The 18,288-nt window shown below is 36.3% G+C and overlaps 2 protein-coding genes across 6 annotated transcripts in view; both read left to right on the forward strand.

Moving 5' to 3' along the window:
• SPTA1 (spectrin alpha, erythrocytic 1) overlaps window positions 1-18,288 on the forward strand; it is a 191,191-nt gene that overhangs the window by 74,922 nt on the left and 97,981 nt on the right. For 4 of the 5 annotated variants that reach the window (XR_012515066.1, XM_074389996.1, XM_074389997.1 and 1 more), the window contains 5 exons: window positions 11,762-11,805; window positions 12,941-13,180; window positions 14,809-14,934; window positions 16,659-16,799; window positions 17,600-17,746. Coding sequence is in view for 4 of the 5 variants with exons in the window: in XM_074389996.1 (XP_074246097.1) it covers window positions 11,762-11,805; window positions 12,941-13,180; window positions 14,809-14,934; window positions 16,659-16,799; window positions 17,600-17,746 (698 nt within the window). In the remaining variant the exon portion in view is untranslated. Of the gene's footprint in view, window positions 1-1,854; window positions 7,310-11,761; window positions 11,806-12,940; window positions 13,181-14,808; window positions 14,935-16,658; window positions 16,800-17,599; window positions 17,747-18,288 lie in introns of those variants that run through there. The other variant, XM_074389999.1, reaches the window with a different exon arrangement.
• Window positions 4-1,818, forward strand: OR6K2 (olfactory receptor family 6 subfamily K member 2). The gene is given in 2 exon segments (XM_010348521.3): window positions 4-1,669; window positions 1,671-1,818. Coding segments are annotated over 2 exon segments (1,143 nt in total). The 5' UTR covers window positions 4-571; the 3' UTR covers window positions 1,716-1,818.

An 18,288-nucleotide genomic window follows, 5' to 3' on the forward strand; every position in this document is an offset into this window, starting at 1 on the left:
AAATGACTTATGATTATTTCTATAACTTTCCTTCTCCAAATATTCTCTGAATTATGATTAAGAATATACATATGAAGAGAGGGAGAGTTATTAGAGAAAGTAAGAGGGTTGAAAGAATTCACCAGTAATGGCTTTGTCTTTATTACAAAAAACATGCCATTCAAATCATATGCCAAGAATCCAATAAACTGGGAGCTTGAGAAAAAAAAAATTTGAAACAGTGTGGGAAGATAAGATTTAAATGTGGGAAAGAATGTCATCTTAATTATTTGTGATTCCTTGAATGCCTTGTTTAATTCTATGATTGCCTAAACAAAATGGTTGTAAAATATGGTCCCCTGACCAGCAGGACCACCACTGCCTGAAAATTTGTTACAAATAAACATTCTTGGGCCCTACCTCAGAACTATAGATTAGGAGCAAACTCTCATTATGAGGACCAGCAATCTGAGTTTTAACAAGCGCTCCTGGTGATTTTGATGCATGTTAATATTTGAGAATCTCACATCGCAATTACTGACTGTGCTTTCTCATTTTTTTTTCCACACGACAACTTAAGTTGTAAGTAACTATGGAATATGGACTATATCCTTCTTCCTTGTCTCCCTTTATATCCCCATTACAGGACTCTATCCAGAGGCTGACTTCTTATACGTGTATTTCTTTAACCAATAGTCGATGCCTCCTGGAAGCCTTGAGTGCTCTGGAAATTGAAACTCTCACTTCCAGCTTGGAGATGGAGAACCCCAATCGAACCATCGCTCAGGAGTTTATCTTCTCTCCTTTCCCTTATTGTTGGATTAAGTCTGTTGTCTGCTTTGTTCTGCTGCTCTTCATCTATGCTTTCATTGTTGTTGGAAACCTGGTCATCCTCATAGTGGTCCATCTGAATACTCACCTCCACACTCCGATGTATGTTTTTATCGGTGCTCTTTCTTTCCTGGAGATTTGGTATACCACAGCCACAATCCCAAAGATGCTCTCTAGCCTGCTTAGTGAGAGAAGGAGCATTTCCTTCAATGGTTGTCTCCTGCAGATGTATTTCTTCCATTCTACCGGCATCAGTGAGGGGTGTCTCTTGATAGCTATGGCCTTTGACCGCTACCTGGCCATCTGCAGCCCTCTTCATTATCCCACTATCATGACCCCCAAGCTATGTGCCCAGCTGACTTTAAGTTGCTGTATTTGTGGCTTTACCACACCCCTTCCTGAGATTGTCTGGATCTCTACACTGCCATTTTGTGGTTCAAATCACCTTGAGCATATCTTCTGCGACTTCCTCCCAGTGCTGCGCCTGGCCTGCACAGACACACGAGCCATCGTCATGATTCAGGTAGTGGATGTCATCCATGCAGTGGAGATTATTACAGCTGTGATGCTCATCTTCATGTCCTACATTGGTATTGTGGCTGTAATTCTACGGATCCGTTTGGTGGGAGGCCGCCGCAAGGCATTTTCCACGTGTGTCTCTCACCTTGTTGTCTTTTCGCTCTTCTTTGGTAGTGTGGCTCTCATGTACCTGCTCTTCTCTGCCGTCTACTCCTTGTTCTGGGATACAGCCATTGCTCTGGCCTTGGCAGTTTTGTCTCCCTTCTTCAACCCCATTATCTATAGCCTGAGGAATAAAGGAATAAAAGAAGCTATAAAAAAGCACATCGGTCAAGCTAAGACTTTTTTTTTTAGTAAGACCAGGGACCTCAAGTATGATCTTTTAGCTGAGATTCTGTATAGTTGCTGGCTCCTCTTCACCTTCAGCTATCAGCCATCTGTCTTTCTCTATCAGCCTTTTATTGAAACTGGTTTCCCAACGCTCACCAAAAAAAAAAGTTTCGCTAATAGCTAAAGTCCATAGCTTCTAGTTCATCTTTATTCAAGTAGACATATTTTTCAATCTGACTTTATTGAACTTGCTGCCACTCAAGTTATTTAAAGTGAATTGATTTTGTTGAAATGTTCTGCATAAACATTCACTTTAATTTTAAAGCAATCAAAATATTTGTCTGTAAGACATGATAATTTAGAAAGTATCCTTTAAAAAGACTAGGTTTTATCCGTGGTGCCTCCAGCTTCTATAGTTGAAGAATGACTCAGATTTTTAAATTGATTATCCAAGTATTAATCAGTAAGCAATTTGATTAAGTTACTCATTAAATAATCATTTTTTCATGATAAATAAAAACCTCAGATGTTGCATTCACTGTGATCAAATGCATTGTACATGGTAATAAACATAAAAATTATCTGTTGAATGAATAAACCAACATACCACCATGCTGCATTCTGATTTTCTAGATAGTCGATCAATTGTATTAGGCAATGGCTCTTTCAAGTGCTTTCCTTTGGCTTTTAGGATTATGAACTCTTTTTTATCCTACCTCATTGATGCTTCTTTCTCTTGCTGAGTCTTCATATCATACGTACTTCATAAAAAGTGATTTTTTCTCCAGGGCTCATGATTCAGTCGGAATAGGATAAAGCTTATTGCTGAGCAAATGTTAATAAATTTTCACCCTTCTCTAGCCTCCCAAAACAAATCCCATAGCTGTCAGTGTGATTTCCCCTGCTTTGTGCCACAACTCTTTCATTACTTTTAACCCTAAATTTCATGATATTTAAAATTCAAACAGAAAGGCAAAAGTTAAGGAGAGATCATATAAAAAGGGTTGATGCTATCAAATAAAAGTCTGGGATACAGAAGAGAAGAATAATCAGAGAAAGCTGTTGATTAAGTGGGTGTGGGGGTTTGGTTAAAAGAAAGGCTTCAGAGAATACTTAGTTTAAGAACAGGAGGACAGAGGGAAAAAGAAATGCAAGACGTATCACTGAGTTTATGTAGCATATTTTTAACGTTCTTCAAATGACATGAAAAATGTCATAATTTTTCTAATTGACTAATTTATGCAGTTGTAAGTGCAATATTGTTACAGAGCTGATACGCATAAAGCTCCATTATGTGAAAGGGGCACACCAGTTTTTCTCCATCCTCTCTACTTTTAAGTTTTGTAATAATAATTTCCTAAATATTATCAATATCCCTAAAAATTAATATAGCTAACACTACCTGTCTTACATCCATATTTTCTCAACTTCAAGCTTCTTTCTCCACTGCAAACTGAACTATTCTTACAACTTAAATCTGATTGCTTTATTACCCTGCCTTAAATCCTTCTGTGATTAAACATACCTTCATTTCAAATATAAACATAAAGTAATTTTACTAGGTCTCTGTGTGTGTGTTCATGCATGTAATAGAAAAAATTCCAAGCTGAGGGAAAAATAAGAGAAAGTAAAATGGAAAAAAAAACTTCATTGTGTGTTGATGTTCCTCTTACCTTGTAAATTTGCTCTTAGTGAATACATAGGATTAAGAAAACATGTGCCTTCTGGCTTGGAGAGGACAGGAGCTGCTAACTTATTCCCTGTTAACTTTAAATATATTTATTTTACCTAAAATTACACTGCATTTATTAATCAAATTTTTATAGCTGATGTTCTCTGGAAAGTGGCATCTCCTGGCAGGAGGGCAACTAGCACAAAACAGAGCATTAAACCACCAAAGGTAAGAACCCTCATGGAGTCCATTTCACCCAGTTGTCACCTCTACCAGAAGTGAATCTCATGATGTGGCTGGCTATGACAAATGCAGCAATTTATGTATTTGGAATATTGGCTTTTAAAATGGTGACTCTTTTTATTCTGGCATTATGATACAGATCATGGAACATAGTAAGCACTTGCTAAATATTTGAATAAGCAAATGAAAATGTAATACATTGCATATCCAATTAGTTTTCTAAACTAGAGCCTCTTTTATTCTTTTTTGCCTCGCAGCTGAGAAGGTGATAAATAAGAATGAGACAGCAGTGATTGAATGTGTATTCACTGGCTTTCTTTGCTTGCAGGAAGGTGGGCTTTTGTGTTTTTATCCTCCTGCTCCTCATTTACCTGAATCTAGCATGTGTGGACACTGGCACAGTTGTATTAATCAAGCCTGTGGACATTGTACATGCTGTGGAGATCATACAGCTATAATGCTGGTGACTTTGGCTTATGTCCAGATTATTGCAGCAATCCTAAGAAACTGCTCTGCTGATGGATGCCAAAAGGCATTTTCTACCTGTGCTTCCCATGCTGCTGTTTTCTTAATCTTTTCTGGAAGTGTAGCCCTGAGGTGCCTGCTCTTCTCTGCCAAGTACTCCTTTTTCTGGGACACAAACATCAGCCAAATGTTTGCAGTGCTGTCACCATTCTTGAACACAAGAAGAATAAAGAGATGAAGGAAGCAATAAAGAAGCACATGCTCCAATCAATGATCTTCACACGTCATGTCAAATAAGACCAAATACACACCTCTTAATTATCAAAGAATATTTACTGAAATCCTTACATTAACCTTTTCAGTGTGTTTGTTGCTGCTGTACTTCCTTTTTTGGTGTAGAGGTAGTAAATGATGTTTAGTCATTCTTATTATCTCTGTGGACTTAGTCAATGTCCTCAGGGGTTGATTTATCATAGAATTCAAAGAAAGTAGGATACAACCATACGCAGGTCCTTGGTTTATTACTTTTTTAATCCAGCAAGAGTCATAAAATATTGTCTATCCCATGATGTCCCCTACAGCCTATTCATATTGCAGTAAACACACATTTCTCTGTTTCGATAACACATTGTTTGGACCCTCTATTTAGCATGATTTTTATACTTTATGATGTCACAGTTTATGTATCTTATCTCTCTCTAATCTGTATACTACTTTAAAGAGGGTATCTTATTTTATTCATCTCTACATTTCCAATGCTTAATAGTATGCTTTGTCCATAGAAACTCTCTATAATAGTTTTCTGGATGGGTAAATGAATAATTAGAGACAGTCTTGATCTCTCAAAGCTATACATTTATAGAAAGGGAAACAGACTATTTTCATATTATTCAATAGAGAATGGCAAGGATTGGGGATAGAATGCATAAAGATAAGATGTATAGTATATTTGCACTTAGAGACATTAAAAAAAAAAAAAAAAACAGAATCTTGCTCTGTCCCTCAGACTGAAGTGCAGTGGCATGATCTCTGCTCAATGCAACCTCAGCCTCCCTGGGTTCAAGCAAACCTCGTGCCTCAGTCTCTTGAGTAGCTGGGATTACAGGTGTTCACCACCATGCCTGGCTAATTTTTGTTTTTTTAGTAGAGACGGGGTTTCACCATGCTGCCCAGGCTGGTCTCGAACTCCTGACTTTAAGTCATCTGCCTGCCTCAGCCTGCCAAAGTGCTGGGATTACAGGCATGAGTCACAGCACACGGCCATGGAGACGGGTTTTAATAGTAAAGTGAAGCTATACAACAGGTAATCCACTTAGATTTGTATGACTGACATGCACCTAGATGTTAAATAGGGCTTTCATTAATATCTTGAGAATCTAGTACCATAAATATAGTAATTAAACTTCATAGTTTTGTCATGACCTTGAAGGCAATGATACGTTTAGTTCCACACTTGGCTTTGTTTTCTACTTGCCTTTACTCAAATGAGAAATTATATTATTTCGCTGAGCTCTTTTTATTTCCCTGAGTGGGACCATGTCACCAAATATGCTTGTTGTGTAAAGCTTCTGATAATTTAGGCTGAGATAATTCTCTTCAGGGTTGCTGTAGTAATCAGAGGTAATTATTAGTGGACAGGAGCATGAAGCAATTTTATGCAAGATATGCTAATGATACATTGCAAAATTATACTTTAAGAGATAAGTAGTTAGCTTTATGAGAAATTATCCCACATCAGATCCATGTCATTTACATTCTGATTTTCAAAATTGAATGATTCAATGTATAAATTTAAGTGCATAAATATATGCGGTTGGCATTATTCAAATCAGTTTACAATAATAATTACTATGTAGACTTACATGCAAAGTGCTTTTTAGTCTGCCACCTAAATTGAGCCATATAATGATTTTCTGGACTAGGTATTAGTCATTACTATCCTTATTATATGCATAATACATTTTAAGTAAATTTCCAATAATCATCCGATCATTAAATGCTGGAACCAGAATTTTCTGTTGGCCTAAGCTCTCTTCCAATTTCACTTACATAGTTAATTGCATTAAAAACCCATAGTTTTAGGGTTTCCTTACTCAGAGCAGTAAAACAAAATAAGTTAACAGAAAAGTAATAAAATAAGAACACGAGAGATGACTAAGATAGGAAAAGAGTTCTGTTTCTTTGATTAGAGAATTACAAACTTGAGCAAAATATACATTTGATAACTTATATATTGCTCAAGTTTGCAATTCTGTAAACAAAGAGTCAAGGGATAAATAGCCTTAGAAAACCTAAAGTGATAAATCAAAGTGGCTACAGTAAACTGCAAAAGGCCTTGTGAAATTATTTGAATGGCGTTATCTACGGTTCTAACCCATTTAGAAATCAAAATTGAAGAAGTTTTAAAACAAAAACTTTCTGGAGAATCAAAAAGTAAATACTTATAACAATAAAATAATGATACTTCTATGAGAAAAATTAGTTTTACATTTAAGTTAAAATATTTGTCTTTATTGGTAATCAGCAGAAAAAGCTGAACTCCAAAAGATCCACGGAAAATAGTAAGGATTTTAGTGATTCCGGTTGAGAAGACTTTAGAATTTTGGGATATAAAGCATCTCTTAAAGTTTCTGAGTCCAGGAGAAGATCGAACAGATCACTTTGCTCTGATGCCTGAACACAGGATCAGGCAAGCTGTTCAGTGTTGATTAAACTACTGCGTAAAATACAGGCCCTTCCAGAAGTGATAACCATGGCCAACTACAGCAGTCCTCCACATTCTTCCTGCTCTTGTAAAACTGTATTAAATATTGCTAAGTATGTAATTCTCATTTTAAAACCTCTCTAATTTCTGACTTCTATATGGGTCAGAGCATTTAGATAATACAATTCAAAAAAATAAAAAGTTTATTTACTTTTTTTTTTTGCAGTCAACCGTATTCATTTTAACTTCACTTCAGGTCCTCTAAGATTATTTACCCCTTAACTTTATTTGAAAATTTACTTATGACTCAACTTTGCAATTCTCTAATCAAAAAACTCTTTTTCTGTTTTCTCTTTAATTAATCTGTCTGTAACCAACACTATAGTGTCTCCTGTAACCTCTCAGCACCAATGTATATCCCAGAGCATGCCATTATTTATTGTATTTTATTTTTACTTTAAGTTTTTGAATTCATGTGACGGTTTGTTACATAGGTATACATGTGGCATGGTGGTTTGCTGCACCTATCAACACATCATCTAGGTTTTAAGCCCCACATGCATGAGGTATCTATCTTAATGTTCTCTCTCCCCTTGCCCCGCCCCCCCGCCCCACGATGGGCCCCAGTGTGTGATGTTTCCCTCCCTGTGTCCATGTGTTCTCATTGTTTAACTCCCACTTATGAGTGAGAATATGCAGTTTTTGGTTTTCTATTCCTGTGATAGTTTGCTGAGTATGATGGTTTCCAACTATATCCATGTCCCTGCAAGGTCATGAACTCATTCTTTTATATGGCTGTATAGTATTTCATGGTGTATATGTGCCACATTCTTTATCCAGTCTATCATTGATGGGAAATTGGAGCATGCAGTTTTATAGATTGTACCTCCTTTAATACTTCCATGGTTTTTATCATGCATTTTGTTTTTCTGAGTCCTTTTAAATAAGGATCTCTGTGTGATCAGAGCCAACGGATATTCTTGGGTGACTGTAGAAGTACAAGAAGAAAGTAAGAGGTCCAAGTGTTAAACCATCAAGGTATAAGACTTTTTCATCATGCCCTTCCATCTATCTCAGGGACATGCCCTGTTACATGGACTAATAATCATAAACAATGCTTAGAGACTGGAGAATCAATGTTAGTTTCAAGGGATGTTGAGAGCAGGATGGGACTGAATATTAAGTCATCAAATGCCAGAGTAGCAGCCAGAGTACTGTTCAAGCGAAGTTTACCATGAATCTCTGCTGCCTACAATGACAGAAAACTGAAGGAACTCACCAGTTTTTATGTATGATACCTTTTCCCTGAATGTCTCCTGTGGACTTTCATATTGCAATTTTGCTCTGAAGACTATGATGATTCTTATGCACTTTTTTTTCTAATGTGGTGAGAAACTTAATGTGAGATCTATCCTCTTAATATATTTTGAAGTGTATAACACTGTATTGTTAACATTAATACAGTATTGTGTAAAGGTACAATGTTGTACAGCATAGCCCTAGAACTCAATCATCTTTCATAGATGAAACTTCATACCTATTTAATGCCCATGTTTCCTTCCCTCAGCCTTTGACAAGCACCGTTTTACTCTGTTTCTATGAGTTGGACTATTTTCTATACTTCATATAAAGTGGTATCATGCAGTATTTGTCCTTTTGTGACTGGCTTATTTGATTTAGCATAATTTCATCAAGGTTCACTCATGTTGCTATATACGACAGGATTCCCTTTGTTATTACAACCTAATCATTTCAATTGTATGTAGATGCCAGTTTTTAATCTATTCATCTATCATAGACATTTCAGTTGTTTCCATTCCTTGGCTTTTGTTAATAGTGCTGCAATAAACATAAAAGCACAAAAGTGCAAATACCTCCTTACAATCCTGATTTTAATTCTTTTGGATGTTACCCAGAAGCGGGACTGCTAGATTATGTAATAATTCTATTTTTAGTTTTTAGGAAATGCTACACTGTTTTCCACAGTAGCTGTACCATTTTACATTTCTATCAACAGCGTACAATCATTCCAATTCTCCACATTTTCAGCAATACTCATCATTTTTTTTCTTTGAAAATATCCATTCTATCAGTATGGCTTTGATTTGCATTTCCCAGATAATTAGTGATGCTGAGCATCTTTACTTCTTCCTGTTAACCCATTGTATGCCTTCTTTGAAGAAACGTCTGTTCAAGTTCTTTGCTCATTTTCTAATTTTCATTTTTGCTTTAGATTTGAAGAAGCTCCTTGTATATTTTAGATTTTACCTCCTTGTTAGATATATGCAAATATTTTCGTCCATTCTATAAGTGAACTTTTTTTGTTGTTTTTTTTTCTGTGCAGAAGATGTTTAGTTTGATGTAGTCCAATTTGTCTATTTTTGCTTTTGTTGCCTTTGTTTCTGGTAGCATATCCAAGAAGCAACTGGCAAGACCAAACAGCTCACTTCGCTCTGATGCCTGAGCAGAGGCTGAGGCAAGCTGTTCAGTGCTGATTAAACTACCCTGTAAAGTACAGACTCTCCCAGAGGTGATAGCCATGGCCAAATACAACAGCCTTCCAAACTGCTCCTGCCTTTGTAAAATTATATAAAATAATTCTAAATATATAATTTTCATTATGTATTATAAAAGTGCTAAAGCTTTTTTCCTGGTTTTCTTCAAGGAGTTTTACAGTTTCAGGTTGTAATTTAAGTATTGAATCTCATTTCAGTTGATTTTTGGACATAGTATGAGTCCAATTTCATTATTTTTCATGTGAATATGCAATTTTCCAAACACATATGTTGAAAAGACACTTTTATTTTTATATGATCAGTTCTGCTGATGGGGCCATACTATTTTTCTTATAAACATTATAGAATTAGTAAGCATTTTTCTTTTCTTTTTTTATTATTAGACTTTAAGTGCTGCGGTACATGTGCAGAACGTGCAGGTTTGTTACATAGGTGTACATGTGCCGTGGTGGTTTACTGCACCCATCAATCCATCATCCACATTAGGTATTTCTCCTAATGCTATCCCTTCCCTAAATCCCCCACCCTTGACAGGCCCCAGTGTGTGATATTCCCCTCCCTGTGTCCATGTGTTCTCATTGTTCAACTCCCACTTAAAAATGAGAACATGTGGTGTTTGGTTTTCTGTTCCTGTGTTAGTTTTCTGAGAATGATGGTTTCCAGCTTCATCCATGTCCCTGCAAAGGACATGAACTCGTGAACTCATCCCTTATTATGGCTGCATAGTGTTCCATGGTGTATATGTGCCACGTTTTCTTTATCCAGTCTACCATTGATGAGCATTTCGGTTGGTTCCAAAGGGCTAATATCCAGAATCTACAAGGAACTTAAACAAATTGACAAGAAAAAAAACCAATCCCATCAAAAAGCGGGCAAAAGATATGAATAAACACTTCTCAAAAGAAGACATTTATGCGGCCAACGAACATAAGAACAAAGCTCATTATCACTGGTCATTAGAGAAATGCAAATCTAAACCACAATGAAATATCACTTCATGCCAATTAGAATGGTGATCATTAAAAAGTCAGGAAACAACAGATGCTGGAGAGGATGTGAAGATATAGGAAAAATTTTACACTGTTGGTGGGAGTTTTAATGAGTTCAACCATTGTGGAAGACAGTGTGGCAATTCCTCAAGGATCTAGAAGCAGAAATACCATTTGTCCCAGCAATCCCATTACTGGGTATATACCCAAAGGATTATAAATCATTCTACTACAATGACACATGCATACATATGCCTATTGCAGCACTATTCACAATGGGTCATACTAGTTCTTTGGTTACAAGGTTTGGCATTCTTGGTAAGATGATTCTGGAACAGGAAAACAGAATGAATAAAGTTGATGGACTAAGAGGAGATTGACTAAAAAAATGAGTAGCAGAGTGCCATGATAGTCATAGTGATACAGATTTGACTATTAAAAAAATGAGTAGCAGAGTGCCATGATAGTCATAGTGATACAGATTTGACTATTTAAAACTTTCAAACCAGATTACCATAGAATAAAACTTTTTTTTTTTTTTAGGGACTGTTTTCTCAATACGTGCTTCACAGAAATTTTAATGATTAGAAATTAATGTAAATTGATCATCTTAATATCATCTAAATATTTCATAGATGTTGGTTCTTTTAAAGATAAAATAGTATCCCCTCCTTATCCCAACCTGAGACAAATGTCCCTCATTGTGTATGTGTTACAGTACAAGCTCTAAAATTATGTTCCTGCCTTTACTACTAAATTTGACTTGAATGTAATAAAGCTATATGGAAAAGTAAAGTAATCCAGACTTTCAGGAGGAAATGTAAAAACTCTCAGTTTTTCTGTGACATCCAAGAACAGGGGAAACCACAAATGTAGAATCAAACTCTTCTCTGGTATATCATGGAAATTAGACTATTCAAATTGTATTAAAGAGGAATGAAGTTTGTCATGGATAGCCCCAAAGCCTTGTAGAAAGGTCTAAGACCAACCCACTCTTTTCTTTTTGCTCATTTGCTTCACTTTTGTAAGTTAGTCTAATACAACTATGCCTATGGAAAAAAAAGTCTACCTCCTTTTGTTCTCCATTAAAATTAATACATAAAATAGGATGATTTGTACCATATATATTAGAAGTCAGCCCTATTTTCAAATTTGTTGTGACCTCATTAATTCATATATGTGGGGGTTTTTTCCCCCTAATTTTTCATCCAAAAACCTTACTTTCATTTTTTGAAGTCGTATGGAGTAACTTTGAGAGCCAGAGCCTCCCAAAACTGCTGAGTCACCCAATATCTGTAAAAGTTAGCAGTTGCCTCAGCTGAATATGTCTTCTAAAGATAATGTTGATTGTCTGTGACTGGTGGGATTCTAGGATCAAGAAAGAGGTCCCCCCCCCGCCCCGCACATACTTAACGTTTCTGTATTTCTACTTGAATTGGACTAGCCAGTTCCATGTGAATTATTTCTCTCTCTCTCACTCTCTCTCTCTTTCTGACACATTTTATCTTGCCAGGTTCTAAACCTTTAGGAAAAATGGAGCAATTGACAAAGGAAACCGTGAGTACATATTTCTCAATTGTGCGGTTTGTCACTAATGTTATTATGAAAGCTGTCTCCTTTAAAATTTCTATACTATCTTTCCCAGGAACATTAATAAATATTTTGGGTTATAACAAGTAGATAATTTTAATTTTAACTTGTTTTTGTGAACAATAACGTTGAGCTTATGTCTGCGCAGCACCAAAGCCCAGTAATAACTTAAGTTGGTTCCCATAGAGAATAACTAGGTAACTTGAAGCAAAACAATATCCACTAACAATGTGAGTCTCCATGGAATGATCTAATTCTATAGCCATGCCAGTAATAGCAATTCACAGAGTAGCAATTATACTAAGGAGGAATAACAGAAGACTAAAATTTAAACTCTATATTAAACATTTTGGCTGAGGTAAGCTAGGGAAAATGATGTTCATTTCCAGATGAATGAAGGTGAACCCTATGGTAATTTCGCTGGATATTTTCACAAACAGGTTGGCTCCCTATATGGGAAAAAGATACTTAAATATTGTTTGACAGTAAAAGGTTTTATATTTCAAAAACCAATTGCAGACATGCTAATAATTTGAAATTTGTGTGATATTTGGGTAGAAGATGGCCGAACTTTTGATTTATAGTTTTTGTGAGAAAGCAAATAAAGAGTAAACAGTATATGAGCTTTAAGTATGAAGAAAACAAAATTTTCAAACTGTTGCATATATCATTAACTAAATTAATACAAGCCATTCTTATTTATTAAGTTCAAAATAATAAGCCCTTGTCAACACCTTTTTAGCCCTTGAAAGCAATCACATTATATTTCTTTTTATCTATCCAGAATTCTGTGATTTTGCTAATTAAAACTTGTTCTGTGATCAGTCCAATTTAATTCTATCTATAGAACTTAAATCGTAGCACAAATTTATGTAAAAAGTAGGGAGAGTCTTCTGGATGATCAAGAATTTTTTACCTAAACAGTAGCTCTATCTGGTTAAAATTTTATAAATATATTCCAGCCCTTCTAACAATAGACACGTACAGGCTTCAGGATATCTGAACATGGGTCCAACATGAGTAAATGCCTTGACACATATAAACGGGGCAACGCATTAAATATTTGAGAACTAGCAACAGACAGAATCTTTTTATCTTGCAGGTTGTGGAGAGCAGTGGGCCAAAGGTTTTGGAAACAGCAGAAGAGATCCAGGAGAGGCGTCAGGAGGTGTTGACCCGGTATCAAAGGTTCAAGGAGCGGGTCGCTGAGAGGGGTCAGAAGCTTGAGGAGTCCTACCACTTACAAGTTTTCAAGCGAGATGCAGATGATCTGGGGAAGTGGATCATGGAGAAAGTCAAGATTTTAAGTGATAAGAGCTATGAAGACCCAACTAATATACAGGTCACTCAGTTCTCTTGACTGCTCCAGAGCAAACCCTAAGATCTCTAGAGAGGGAATAGGTTTTTCTTTCTGTTAATGATAATGGGTATATGTGGGTATAATTAGATTCCATTTAGAAACAAAAATAAGTCAGTGGGATGGAAAGTTAAAGAACTGAATTAAGAAAAAAAATCTACAAGTGCATTTTCCCTTATGAAGTTGGAGAGGTGAGACTGAGAACATAAACACCAAACAAAAGGTGGTTTTTCAAATTTTTCAATTTTTCAGTTATTGAAAGCACAGAACTGTTTCTTACAATGAACTTACATTCAGAACCTGTATTGTTTTAAATCATTAACCAAGGATATTGCTTATAGATAAAATCATAGGATACTTTATATAATTTTCACGGTCAAGCATTCATCAATGCCAAAAGTAAAAAAATCACATCAGTTTTTTTCAGATCCAGAACAAACATTATGGTAATTTAAGTATATATCTGGTTAACTGTAGTGGGGGTGATGTAATAGAAAGATTAGACTACATGTTCGGAACAGAAATTCTTTGTCTAAATAGTCCATGTCTTCAATTTCTTAAACATCAGAGTGTTATTTGCAAAGGAAATTTGCTCTATATAGAATTTGATGGTTATAATATTCATCTGAAATTGATCTACAAGCAAACCATCAACTGCGAATTCAAGAAATTTCTGACAAACCATGTGATTTTGATATTTTGGGATGTTAAGAAGGGAAATAGAGTGAAGAGTCATCAATGCTTCTGAAGCAACTGTTCTCCACTCTTCTCAGAAAGATAAGAGTTAACCAGGTTAACAAAAATTGGATTTTTGTTAACCTGGTTAATTCAGTTGCTATTCATGGCTCTTACATTTTTCCTAAGTTGCTGTTCATGGCTCTTAAGTTCTAATGAGAGGCTTCAGTAGAAGTTTGGTGAAAACTCCTACCTGTTTCTGATCATCTAAAATTAAAGCATGTGGCGCTCTTCAGAGAAAGATGAGTTAACCAGAGTTTTATTTTCCTAAATTGTTATTCATGGCTTTTAACTTCAAATGAGAGGTTTCAGTAGAAGAAATTTGGTGAAAACTCCTACCCCTTTCTGTTCACCTAAAATTATATTATGTGGCATAGTCATAATCAGAAGCAATTGATTTTGGACATGAAACACCTAGAAAAAGAACAAAATAATGCGCTATATTAAGTAGATCAATTTATGTATGGCAAGAACAGACACACACACACACACACACACACAAAACACCCCTCGAGTTTTCTAAACAGCCGTTATTATAACTATCATCTTTCTCATTGTGCTCCACTTCCAAAAAAATTCAGTTATTCCTCTTTTCTGATGAGTGAGGACACTGTGTGTTACGCTCTTTTATTCCTATGACAGTCTATTGAACCTTTAAAATAAGGCTCAGCATAGGTCATAAGGCTCAACATAGTTTTCAGTATTTACTGAAAACTTCCTAAAGTTTCTTTGCCTGTGGGGACAGGAAAAGACTCTTTATGGCCTCTAAGTGAGCCTAGGACTCTTTGATAACCTGTGTTTAGTGGCTCTACCTAGAGTGAACATTTCCCATGAAGACTGTGCTTAATTAGCCAAAAACTCTGATTTCTAAACTTTAGGGGAAATATCAGAAGCATAAGTCCTTTGAGGCAGAGGTGCAAGCAAAATCAAGAGTCATGTCTGAACTGGAAAAAACCAGGGAAGAACGATTTACTGAGGGTCATTCTGCCCATGAAGAAACTAAGGTATATGTATGGGTCCTTGAAGAAGTTTCCAATTGTTGATTATGTTATCAGGGTTTTAATTGATTATGTCAGATATAAACCTTGAGGTGGCTTGCTTGAGAACCAGGACTCCTGCCTCTTACCTTCCACTGGGGTTGAGGCAGAAAAAATGATGGGATATCTTTGTGTTTCTTGGGGTGAAGAGAACTATGATATGAAAGCCATCATGAAATGGCATAACACTCCTATACCATTGCAGGATAATTTGGCTCAAGATCAAGCCCACCTAAACCTGTTGCACATCTCCCAGTTCAATTAGCTTTTCTCAGTGTTCTTTCTAATTATTTCCCCTAAGCTCAATGACCTTGTCTCTTAACTTCTCCAAGCAAAGAACGCTCTCTCATTTAAATGTTTCCAAAGTATTTTTTGGAAAGAGGCATATTTCCAAAAAATATTTCCAAAAAGGAAATATTTTTGTCTATGATGCCTCTTTCTTTTCACTCCTCATATCCTACAACTGCTATTGTACCTCTCCAAACTGTCCCTTCTTATTACTTCTAAAAACTCCTAAAATTCTATGTATTCAGGAAATCTTCTCTGAACATCTAGAACTGAAGATCATCACTATTTCAATAAGCATTTATACTCTGTAAACTATTATTAATGTAACAGCTATTTTTGGACTTGATCAGTGAACTTTTTCAAATGTTTGTGCTAATATTGTATATTCAGTTTGTTTGTGTGAGTGAACATTTTACTGTTTGTGTAATTTTTAATTGTCAAAACAAATTTGCATTGTATCTCTTAAAACTGCGTCTGGTCTTTCTATATACAGTGTAACAATTCTAGCCCATTCTGCCATCAAAACATGATCAAGGAACACTGATTTTTAGCCAGAATAGAATCTTATTTTAAAGAAGAATCTCAAAACTTGTTTATTTCTATAAAATAGAACTAACTTTTGTATTATGAACAGTTTTGCATCAACCAACATCTACATTAATTAAAATATTTGAGAAATGTTTGAAATATCTTCATTTCTGTCAGAATCACTGGGGCTATAGCAAATGGTACCATTGCAGGGTTTGAAGACATATGTGGTCCACATGCTACCCAGAGCAATGGAGTAGTTAAAAAATATAAGAATCTCGAAGATATGACATAGATGGCAATTTCAGTTATATAAGACAGGTAGTACATAATGTTCTGAGTTAACCTGGCATTCAAAGCCCTCTATAGAGTCTCAAACTGTCGTCGCAAAACACTCTTAGTGTTTTGATGCCAATAATTTTCTTATAACTTATAAAAATTGTAGCTCTCACACTTCCTGGCAGACAATTTATGCCAAGTTTCTTCCATGCCTTTGCTCTTGCTGCTTGCTGTTCTTAGAACATGCTATACTTATTATTGACCTGTCAAAAATCTTTCTGCTCCGTAAGGCTCAGTTCAAATGAGCACTTTTCCATACTTTCTTCCTCCTTCCCATCTTATTGTTCATAATTATTCCATCCTTTAAAACTGCAAAGCATTTTTACAAAATGTTCTCTTATATAAGTTCACATTTGTCTTTGCTTATTAGCTATTTCCATATATATCCTAGTTCCTCCTTTAAGTATTTGTTGAGCAACTAATGCATGAGTAATTGAGAGAAAGAATTTTTATGCAGGTCCTTTGTGCACAAGTCTCTGAGTGTTTCCCTGATCACAGCCTCTGTGGCTGAGTGGTTTTGCCCCTCTTTCCTGAAGGCGCATATAGAGGAACTATACTACCTGTGGGACCTGCTGTTGGAGCTGACCCGGGAGAAGGGTGCCCTGCTGCTGCAGTCCCTCCAGTTCCAGCAGTACATACAGAAATGTGCTGACATCTCAGAGTGGATCGGAGACAAGGTAAAGAACTGAAAACAGCAAGCACGTAGGGCCTCCCACTCCTCTGTCTTAGGTACCCCAAGCAAATTACCACAGGCTATTCGCAAGGAAGTCAGGATGTCTGTTCCTGGCCTTTGCTCTTTGGAAGAAGAGGAAATTTGGGGCCAAAATTTAAGGGTATCTGGAGGTTAACATTGTATGGAGTAGGTCTGAATATATGGATCTGAATATGGAAAAGGCAAGACTTACATAAAGGCCATGCATTGAAAGATAATTAGGCTCTTCCCTCTTCTGCTTCCATGATTTTTAACTCTCTCTGTTTTGCTCTTACTCTGGGGTCTGGCTGAGAGTACAGATAGCTCTTTCTCTAATCCTTTGTCTCTCAATGCCTATAATGATGGAGGATTTTATTTTTCTAAATACTTAAAGAATACTTCAATAGTTAGGACTAAAGATTTAGATAAGCAAATGGCTAATAAAATACTTTCCTGTATACTGAGTATGTTGAATTGAGTAGAAACAGGAGGCTAACCTAGAAACATCCCTCATGTTTCCAAACACAAAAGGGAGCTTTCAGGGTCTCTTGCCAATAGTGCTCCATTCTCGCTAAGGAACTGCCCAGAAGAGCACATTCCTTCGGGCCAAGGTGCTACCTTAACAAATATACTTCTGCTGCTGGCCTTTCCCAGGAGAGCTTCTCCCGATTTCCCCAGTATCTCCATTTGAGTTGTCCTGGGAATGCAAGCAGGGGTTTGAGCTTTTGACCTGCAGAAACTCCTAAATGTTTACTGGCAACTAACTAAACTTATCTGTGTCTACAGGAGGCTATAGTGACATCAGTGGAGCTAGGTGAAGACTGGGAGCGCACAGAAATTCTGCATAAGAAATTTGAAGACTTCCAAGTGGACCTGGCAGCTAGAGAGGGGAGAGTCGATGAAGTGAACCAATATGCCAATGAGTGTGCCGAGGTGAGGTGGGAGCAAAAGACTCGCTCCGTGGAAAGAGTTTGATCCTTAAGAATAACTTCTGGCTGTTAATAGGTGGATTATGACGGATATGGGGCATTATGAGAAAACAGAAGCTGGCATGTCCCGGGAGTCACATACTCTGAGCAGTTTCCTCTCTCCTCTGGACCCACACCTTACAAATCTATTGAAATGGAGGGTTGAGAAAGAGAGAGGGAGAAAGAGTATGTTTGTGTATGTTTGGAGGAATTAAATACACAATGGGCAGTGAAGTTATAGCCATTTATAACAGCTCCTATACCATGCAGTACACTAATTACTCATGTTAATAGGGTACTCCTTCTTCATGAAAAAAGCACAAAAATAAAGTAGCAGAGCATATAAAATAATGTTGAACTGCCATTATATATACACATATATATGTATACATAATGTCATTATACATGCATATATATGTATACATACTATCATTATACATGATTATTTGGGAGGATTGAGGAAGGAATGGAAGTAGTTTTACTTTTATTTACTTAAGAAAATACTGG

The sequence above is a fragment of the Saimiri boliviensis genome, chromosome 19 (assembly GCF_048565385.1).
Source record: "Saimiri boliviensis isolate mSaiBol1 chromosome 19, mSaiBol1.pri, whole genome shotgun sequence".
Classification (NCBI taxonomy): domain Eukaryota; kingdom Metazoa; phylum Chordata; class Mammalia; order Primates; family Cebidae; genus Saimiri; species Saimiri boliviensis.